This window comes from Lissotriton vulgaris, chromosome 3_1 (genome assembly GCF_964263255.1).
Source record: "Lissotriton vulgaris chromosome 3_1, aLisVul1.2, whole genome shotgun sequence".
Classification (NCBI taxonomy): domain Eukaryota; kingdom Metazoa; phylum Chordata; class Amphibia; order Caudata; family Salamandridae; genus Lissotriton; species Lissotriton vulgaris.
Genome location: NC_141689.1, coordinates 1366930888 through 1366940767, shown reverse-complemented (window position 1 = coordinate 1366940767; position 9880 = coordinate 1366930888). Strand labels below are relative to the sequence as shown.

The following is a 9880-nucleotide window of genomic DNA, read 5'->3' as shown; positions in this document are numbered from 1 at the left end:
GGCACTAAATTTGTTAATGGACTTGGGAACCTCCCGGATGGCAATTGCACACTTATATCAGGCGTTTGTAGCACTGACCAAGTTGTAGCTGACAGCACTGAGAGAAACGTGAACTGACAATATGAGGGGAGCACTTACGGAAAAGGCTGAGAAAGGTTAGTAGTATACCGAAAATGGTAATGTGAAAAGATTCAGATTACTGCAGTTTAACATTCTGTATCGCACATACCGGAAACATAGCAGGCTGTATAAGATGCTCCCCAGTGTGACTAATACATGCCCTAGATATAGAAGTGGAGTAAAAGACATGCTGCCCATGTTCTTGGGATGTCTTGTGCCTTACTGGACAGGGATTTGTAACTACATAGAATGAATGGAAGTATTGCATTTGGAGCAGGTCTTATGAGTATCGATGTTATGACTGATGCCTCTACCAAAGACACAAAGAATGGCATGCCACTTCTTAGATCCTACACTTATATTGGCCAAGCGGCAGATAGCAATGTGCTGGAAAAGCAGGGGAGCACCGGTATTGATGCCATAGGAATAAGATTTTTAAATGAGTGAAGCCTGAGATCACAAAATTGAGGTACTAAGCAAAGAGAGGGAATACCTAGCAAAGGATGTGGCATGGGAAGCTATATTGACCCAAATATCCCTGGGAAATAAAGGTTCAAGTGCAAGGGAGTAGGGGGTGAAAGAAATGATGTACTGTCTACTAGTGGACTTTAAGTACAACGATTTGTGGCTATCAATTGCTGTTTGTGTGTCTATATCATAAAGTTTTCTTTTTAATTAAGAAAAGGCAGAAAGATGGGTTCACCTTTGTTTATTTTACTATCATTAGGGTAATACTCCAAAAGGTAAAAGGAAAAAATCAACATTGTCAAAACAACCAAGTAACAAGGGCAACAGCCTTGAAGGAGTGGTATTTTACCACCACTGGTATTTCTTTCAGAATAAACCACTCTGAGCCAGGTGTTTCTCAATCATCTAACGAGAATGGGTTAAATGTCCCTATATTATTCTGTTCTGGGATGCATTTGCAGATTGCCCTCAGAATAAAAGGTTAAAAGATACTTTAAGTATAACCTTTTCTGGAGCTTATTTGGTTATGCGAAGTGCCTCTGCTATGCACTAACAAAACGTATTTGTAAGACACGCGATCATTCCTTGGTGTATTTTGTCCTGAATAACTGATAATTAATGTTACCCAATTTAGCCATCTTATTTTATCGACCTCAGAAAAGGAATGTTGTGTGGAAGTGCAGGGTTTTGAGTCTGTTACCAAGATGTAAATCGGATCCCTGTAGGGGATGCATTATTCCAATGAGCAAGAACAGACTCTATTGTAAACTGACCATCTTCACTATTGGAAAACTTGCCTGTCATCTATCACACTTCATGGACAAGTGCAGAAACTTTGCCATATGACCTTTAAGGTAGCAGCAGACTTTATACTGTATGCACCAAGACCACCAATGCAGCCTGTACGTCAAAAGCTGTGGTAAAGTCCAAAATTCGGGCCCAAATAATGTATCTGATTACCACAGTGCATTTGGTATCAACCATAGGCGTTTCATATTTCCAAGTATGGCAGTAATTAAAAGTGAAAGTAGCATCAAAACTGGTTCCTTCAAACAATAACATTTTAGTTCAGGTGTTTTTTCAACATAGAGAAAAGACCTAATTTAGGGCCTAAATACGAATCTGGTGGTCCGAGGACTGCTAGACTCGCTGGGGTGTGACAGTCATTATGAGTTGGGCAGTCAGACCGCCATTACACTACTGCAGCCGCCAGGGAAACGTTGTTCACTGGTGGTGGTGCGGCCATCAGGGGCTAAGTAATATGCTGGTGGTGCCGCTGCTGCACCGTCATGCATATTACAAGTTTCAGGACTGCCAACAGTGCCATGGAGGTCTTTCCTCCATGAAAAGACTGGCAATCCTGAAACAAAGGGAGCCCTCCAGAGCCCCATGTTGCCCATGTGTAATGGGATGCGAGCAAGAGAGCACAACATGTGCCCCATGCCAGTCCAGGAACTGTTTTTGGTGTTCTCACTGCGGTGCCCATTTTCAGAGGGACCACTGTGAGACCACCAAAAACAGCCTGCCAGACACAAGGATACTCGTAATCTGGTAGGCGGTGAAACCACGGGTTTGGCGGTGCTGGAGCGGACCGTCGACTTGGAGGTCTGCTCCTGCACCGCCAACCTCGTAATTAGGCCCTAAGAGTTTGGAGGGAAATAAAAATCCTCCAATGTTTGGAGGAAATTCTAAATATGGAGTAGACTATCAGCTGAAATTCCTTTACATTATTTTACCTAGAGAGGAGAAAATTAAGCAAGTGGTTTTTAATCGTATTTAGTTTCTTACAGCAACTGAAGGATTTTCGGTTCTCTTCAAACCTCAATGAGGCTCAAAGTTTTGCACATGTGGTATTAGACCAGACCATTTTGAATCTGGTGACATGTGTAAAATGACTGTATGATGGGGACAAAGGACTGGACAGGCCCATTGCCTGGATATAACATCTCACCCAATTTGATAGACAGGTGATACAGAGAGGAGAGTGACGACAAAGAATTATTAACCATGGGTCGTATTACATACAGTGCCATAGGGTACAACGGGTGTGTGAGTCTGTTATAGTACCTTGGGATCTCAATAGTGTCACAAAAGGTTTTACTGATTCTTGTGTGGCCACTTCAATAATACAGATAGTGCTGACACTATCTTAAGAGAGCACTCTCTTGTTTGCATGAGGGCGTTGACACATGCAAACGAGAGCGTGGACCCATGCAAATGAGGCAAACAAATTACTTCTGTGCTATACTATGAACGCGGTCACAAAGAAGCAGTTAGGAGGAGTACTGATTGTGCGCCACAAAGAGATGATGCAAGATCCCTGAGCTCTCTGAAGTGGGAAAAGGGGAATATTTGAAATGGGGATAGCAAAGGTGGGACCTCAAAGGGGGCTATTTGAAATGCAGATCAGTGTCACCTGCAGCGTGAAAGACAGAGCAGATGCTGTAACTTCACATCTGCCCTGATGCACCGCATTATCAAAAATCGGGTACACCTGTCATTTGGACCCAGTACTTAAATTTGAAGGCATGCCTCACCGCAAACATGGATAGTGCACCCTATTTGTAATACAGTTGCAGGTTTGCTGCCATCTGCTACAATTCTACAAACTATGCTTCCATTTGCAAAAGTGAAACAGCACTTTACAACTATAGTTTAGGTTCTTAGTTAAGTAGTTATACGGTCGTCCATTGTTATTGGGCTTTGAATGGCAGCATTTTTCTTGCCATTGCATTTTTTACCAGGTGATCTTAAACCAATCCCAAAAACGTCTATTTTGCATATCAATTCATTCACTTATAAGAATTAGCAGCTTAGGAATGTGTTTTGCAGTCAATTAGGAACACAACATTAAGTCGTCATTAACTCAGGAGTGATTGACATAATTTCTGATCTCTTGCAACAGCTGGCCACAGGTCATTAATAAAGAAAATCAAGGAGGTGTAACGTGTACAGATTACACAGTCATTCATAAAGTCCACACAATCAAAAAACCAATTAAGGATCTTGAAATGACTGTGCCGTTAACAGGCCGGATTAGGAATGATATTTGAGTATGCAAACAATTCATCACGCCAACCAGCCATATGGTCCCACTGAGAGTGACTTGGGCTTGTGCAAACTCAATATGTCAGGAGGCAAAGAAAACAAACACTGGTGCAATACAGTCCATCCAACTGCCAAGCGCTGTTAAAAACACAAGTCAAACACGACACCCCATCAGGAATGCATGATTCCAGCACTAAACAGTTCGAAATAACATTAAAGAATCGACATGGTCCTTTGGACAACCACATATGGCATTCTTCACAACACCACAATAAAGCAAGGCTTTTGTAGCAAAACATTGTGCAATACAATATCACGTTACAATTGTCTCTCGAAAAGTCCTACTCTGAAACAACCTGATCATCTTTCATGGTGAAAACACCTTAAACAGTTGTGAGCGGGTGTCTGAACAGAGCCCTTTGGAATTCTGCACAGTGCCAGACTGTGAGTAGATATCTACCCCCACCCACTAACAAGAAAAATAAAAAGTCCAAACCAACTGAACAATGTAAGTCAGAGGACCATTGAGAGATACTACTACGATTCTACTGAAGCAAAGACAAATGCTGGGCATATTCTGTGTACAAAAATAAATCAATTCACTAACATCCAAAATATTTCAGGTTTCAATAAATAAATATATTATCAATACTAGATCTGCACAGCGTCAAAATAGTATGCATCTTAAAAATTAGAAATGCAGTTTCCTGTAGTGCAATTACAAAAGTGCTGGTTTTGCATTTCTTTGAAGAATTGTTCCTTTCTGATTCTTTACTTCCAGACCTTTTCGAACAAGGCATGCCATTTCTTTCACGGCTCTGAACTGTAAATTATGCGTTGGGCTTCTCACAAGTACAGCTGCGGTTCACTGCGCAATGGAAAAGAAAATCCAGCAAGGTCTATATTTAGGAAATAAATATATGCTTTCAAACATTCTGGCTTAAAACGTCCCAAAAAGTTAATCAAGTTACACGACATTAAAAAACTACCACATACTGAAAAAGTATATACACAATAATGAAAAGGTAATATTGTGTATTCAAACTGGCTTTTTAAGTTCCCAGCAAATCTTCACGAAGCTCTCAGTGGTTTCAATGAGAGATGATCTAGCCCCTTTCCATCTGCATCACCATAAACACCTGGTCACAACTGCAGGTACCCACCCTTCTGGCAATAAAGTTTCCCATCGCCATTTTTGCATTATATTCCCTTTTAGAATTCTATGTGCCTTAACTTAAACAATGCCTTAAGTCCTAGAAACAGGTATAAATTAGTACATAGTGCAAGATAAACGAGCCCCACAAGGAGGAGAAATGCTTGACGTCTTAAATTATTTAAAAAAAGAAAAAAATATATTAATAAAAATGGTCTCGTTTAACTGCTTGATCCTCCTTTCACATCTAAGGTTGGTGCAAATCTCCCATTCTTCCAAATTCATTACACGGTTCTTTGCAGCCTTTTCCCAAATTTCCAGGCTCTTTGTAACTTAATCAATGTTTGCAAACAATATAGCACAATGTGTCTTGAGACCACAAAAAGCATTGTATTTGATCATTTGACTGCGTTCCCAATGCATTCTCATGCAGCAGATCACGACCAGGCTTCGATGGAATTTTTAGACCAACTTGACTTTCAGATCCAAGAGTTCTAATGATAATCTTTGTATTATTTACTACTGATTCCAGTTGTAAATATAAGACAGGAGCGCTACGACTCTGACATACCCTGTTCTCTTAGACTCTCCTTGGACCTGGCTACATTTCATAGGATGGTTCCACTCTTTAGCAGTGGCTAAACGGTTTTAGGGACATGTGACTCAATGCATCTGTTGACGCAAGCAAGTGCCTCCTAGACGTAATTAGCAGTTTTTATCAGCACACAGCTCTCTTGCATTGGAAAAAATGAAATACTATATTCACAAACACCAATTCATCATAGATTTATGGACGGACTCTAAAACCGAAGGCTCGCAGCAGCATCCAGATTGAAAAAATGGCTTTCATAAGTAAGCTGCCCTTTCCTCAACAAGAATAATTAACTTGTAAAGACGCACTTCTCTCTACATGACGTTGTGAATGTCCGCGGTGCCTCTGGTTTGCCTATTATGCTGACTTCCTCCGGCTTGATAGCAAAAGCGTTCATTGCTGTGGTGAACATTAAACACACAAGACAGGTGTTGAGGTAAGCACAGATAGGCCAGAGAGCCCTAGAAAGTACCAGACACTACTGGCTGATTGTCTGTTCTTGCGTATCAGAGACTGGGATGAAGTAGCATGTATGCTGTTAGTCGCTCTTCTGACATGTCCATGCCTTGTGTCACAAGTCCCCAAAAGGCGTCTCCCCATCTCTTATAAAGAAACATACGGACCATCTGCAGATGGAAGCGCCCGCTGCAACAGAAGCAGGCGGCTCGTTCAAAACTGTCCCCGAGACTCTGACCAAGAATGACTCAGTCGTGGCGCCCAAAGAGGGCAGGATTGGATGCAGGAAGCAGACAACCAGTGGACTGTGCGATGCCTTCAAGATCCCGCTCCCATATCCATCGGTGTCCCTTTCAGACCAGGCTACTCTCAAGCACCCTCTTTATCTCATGCGTTGCCCCGGGGTGTGCCCCCTGTGCGGAAGGGGCTGCTTCAGCAGCTAGCGCCCTCAGCCTTGCCCCCAGGGCTGTCCTTGCCGACGGCGATCTGGCACCCGCTCGTGACATGGTTGAGGACCTTTTGCTTCAGCTGGCTGACCTGCTCTCGCAGCAGGCTGGCGGTGGAGGCCAGGTCCGAGTTCTGCGACTTGAGCACCTTCACCTTCTCCTCCAGGCGGGCGATGCGCTCCAGCTTCCGCTTGCGGCACTTGGAGGCGGCGATGCGGTTGCGCAGCCGCTTCCGCTCCGCTTTGATCCGCTCCTGAGCCTCGGGGTCCATGGGCGACAGAGAGGGTGGGGACACCCCGCCGCACGAGTCGACGCCGGGCCCCGCGCCGCCCTCGGGCACGGTCTGCGGCTCCTCCAGCCCCGGAGGCCCCCGGAGCGGCTGGTGGCGCAGGGGCAGCGCCTGCAGCGCTGGGAAGGCGATGCCGCCGCCGCCCGAGTAGGCGGTCCCAGGGGGGCTGAGCTGGGCGGCGGGCGTCGGGTTGAAGCTGCTTAGGTTGGTGTAGACGGGCACCTCCCCGGACGGGTGCAGGCTGCGAGGGTAGGGCGCCCCCTGCAGGCCGGAGGCCGCCGAGGGCGAGAGCGGGGTGCCCAGCAGCTGGTTCTGCTTGTGCAGGTCGGCCAGCGCCTTGACGAAGCCGTCGGCGAAGCCCTCCTGCTCCTGGGTGATGGCCTGGCTGCGGTACAGGAAGGGCTGCGGCGGCTGCGCGGACGGCGGCGGGGGGCTGGCGGCGGCCTCGGCCAGCTCCGGGTTGGCCTGGATGATGAGGTGCTCCAGCTCCGGCGAGGCCAGCTTCAGCAGGCTCAGCCCCGTCTGCGAAGCGGGGGGCAGCAGAGGGGTGTCCGGGGGGCTGCTGCTGCCATTGCTCCCGGCCGCCGGGCCCACCGAGATCCCGGCCACGGTGATCACGGGCTGAGACGGCCCGGCGAGGAGCTTGAGCGCCGAGCCGCCCCTGGTGATCACCTCCGAGAAATGCGCCGGGACACCTGCCGGGGGCACCAGCACGGCCGCCAGGGCGGCGCCGCTCTTCCTCTTCAGGTGGCCCTGGCCGCCCCCCAGCTTCTGCTCCGGGTAGCGGACTGTTGGGGCCCGGCCGCCGAGGCCACTGTATCCAGCCGCGATATGCGCGAAGTCGGGCAGGTTCAGGGCCTCTTCGTGGTAGAAGGGGCTCTCCATCTTGACATGGTCCGCGGTGGTGGTGGTCATCATCATGTCTTCTCCGTAGTCCGCAGCAGTACAACGGGCTCAGGCGGCGCGTTGCATTACCCCCAACACCGGGCTGGACTGATTATTGGCACGCACCCCCAGCAGGTAGTGAAAGATCTTGAAGCTCCACAAACTTTCTGTGCCTCCGACGCTCTAAAATATAAAGCAAGAAAGTAGAAAGGAAAAAATAACGTTAAGATATAGATCTAGTTAATTGTTCATTGGTGGTTAAAAAAAAACACTCGGCAGCATAGTGCTTAGAAACTAAAGAATTCAACTATGCATGGCGTTGGCAAGGCCCGTGCCAGCAGATTAGTAGGATGGCACCGCGTTTACAAAGCAATACTCATAATATACTGTTTTTGACCACCGAACGTGTATACACTTGCGGTGATCGATTGATTTTACGCCTCGTGGGGTGGCTGGTGGTAATAGGCGCTACATAAATATAACACAATCATCAGCAAGAATATCTATCCTGAAACGTATATATACCACAAACCAAGAGATATTAATAAAAACCATCATAGGGGACAGCGTGCAATTTGGCACTTGTAGCGCCGTAGTGCTATGTGAACGCTACCTTACCAGGCTGCAACAGTGGCTCCTCAAGAGTACCCTCTTCTTCAGCAGTCTCAGGTCTGGACAGTGTTCGTTTTACAGCCTCAGCTCCCAAACACTATCCTGGCGTCCTCAATTGTACTCGCAGCCACACTATGTATAAAACTTGTTCCGCGGAGCAAAAAACAGCAAAGTAGCGCAGTCGAATAATAATTAAAAAAAAGATAGTAAACCCGCCCGGTAGAAGGAAAACAGTAGGTGGAAGGGGTTAAAAATACGCGGACTAGAAAATCCCCGCGCTTCGGCGGTGCGTGAGCGCGCCTGTCAGTGTCAGGAGCAGTGCGAGGGAGGGGAGAGTCATCGAGCGCATCCTCCGTCAGCCCACTGCCGCCAGGGACCAGAGCACTGCGGGGAGATGAGCAGGGGTGGGCGGGGCCGGGGTGGTCGCACCCCTGCTTCCTGATTTGATGGCTGGGTTATCCCCGACGAGGAGGCGGACTGCACTGTGGCAGCTCGCGGGCGCTTTCTGTTTCCCAATGATGTTGTGCTGGGGTTTGTACTTCCCCAGCCCTAACCCGCGAGAGTCCGGGACACGCCTGTCCTTACCGCCAGCAGCTAACAGGAAGCACGGACCGTGGGTCTGGCAGGAGGAGGGACAAGGCCCCGTTGGCGACTTTAACTCTCCCCTCCCCGCACGCCTCCTAATCTGCGCAGGGTGCTCCAATTCCTTCAGCCCCTGGGGGTGACTCTATCGAACCGAAGGTGAAGGGCTGCGTGCTGGGAGCGGGAGCTGTCCACAGCGAACCCACCCTGACCCAAATCGATGCCAGCCATTCAATGTACCCGCCCTCCGAGCTGATATTCAAGATGTAGACGCTGTTTTTGTGACACATTTTCCGTGATTTCCTTAGCAGTTTCAACATGGTCGTTCTCGGCAAATACGTGAGCAATTCAATACACTTGTAGATGGGGCGGATAAAACAGAGAGGAAACGAAACCATACTGTACACGTTTCCTTTTATCTCACCAACATTTTGGATATCCAAGTTGTGACAATTTTCGCCATACGTTCTCCCTTTTGAAAACTACAACAACCACTGTGGAAAATGCTGTGGAGAGAGCTCTTCCCACCGTCGCTTAAGACGGTGGGTTAGATGAGTCGCTTTCCAGTGCCCCAATGAGTTTTGCATGGGTGCACGCACACTACTTGGCAGTGAGATGCCATTATATTTTCAGCAGCCGGAGCGGAATTCTCCCTCAAAAAGTGGGGGTGTCGCTGGATGTGCTGCGCACGTCCCATCATGTATTTTACCTGTTCCGTGTTTAAAAACATTTGTCGACAGACGAGTGCAGTTCTTAGTAGTTCGCAGAACGTTTTAATGTATGTTTATCGGCACCCTTCGTGCTGTTCGTGGTGGTTCTGCGATTATTCCTGCAACACAGGTTGATCTCAATTGCTGCCTCCACACGGGCCATTTGCTAATTTACCCCACTTGGTGTCACCAGTGAGTACAGAAACATTTTTAAATAATAGGCGCTCGTTCTTGTTCATTGATAAACGTAAATCATAAAAATCACCTTAACCACACGAGCTAGATGACTGACAGCAGGGTGGATTTGCTTTTATCCCACTAGTAATTAGTGCATTGTATGAAGTAAATAGATCACATTGGGCGATACCATTATTGTTAGAAGGAGGTTCTGACACTATGGGCCGCCCGGATTTTTCGCTTTTTGAGCACCTAATTGTTGAGCTTTTACTGTGGGGGAGCCTCATAATCTGGGACTCACCCACAGTGCATTCATAATGAAGGAGACTGCATGGAGATTTT

The 9880-nt window shown here is 47.3% G+C and overlaps 1 protein-coding gene across 1 annotated transcript; it reads right to left on the bottom strand.

Moving 5' to 3' along the window:
- Positions 1 to 4258: 4258 nt before the first annotated feature.
- LOC147727910 (transcription factor Jun-like) lies at positions 4259 to 8414 on the bottom strand. The gene is made up of 2 exons (XM_086961835.1): positions 8076 to 8414; positions 4259 to 7640 (listed from the first exon to the last, which is right to left on the bottom strand). The coding sequence occupies exon 2, from the start codon at positions 7491 to 7493 to the stop codon at positions 6270 to 6272; it is 1224 nt and encodes a 407-aa protein (XP_086817961.1). The 5' UTR covers positions 7494 to 7640; positions 8076 to 8414; the 3' UTR covers positions 4259 to 6269.
- Between the last annotated feature and the right edge of the window lie 1466 nt (positions 8415 to 9880).

Bases quoted from the DNA above. Each gene is read 5' to 3' on its own strand.
- LOC147727910 (XM_086961835.1), bottom strand. From the start codon at position 7,493: ATGATGATGACCACCACCACCGCGGACCATGTCAAGATGGAGAGCCCC.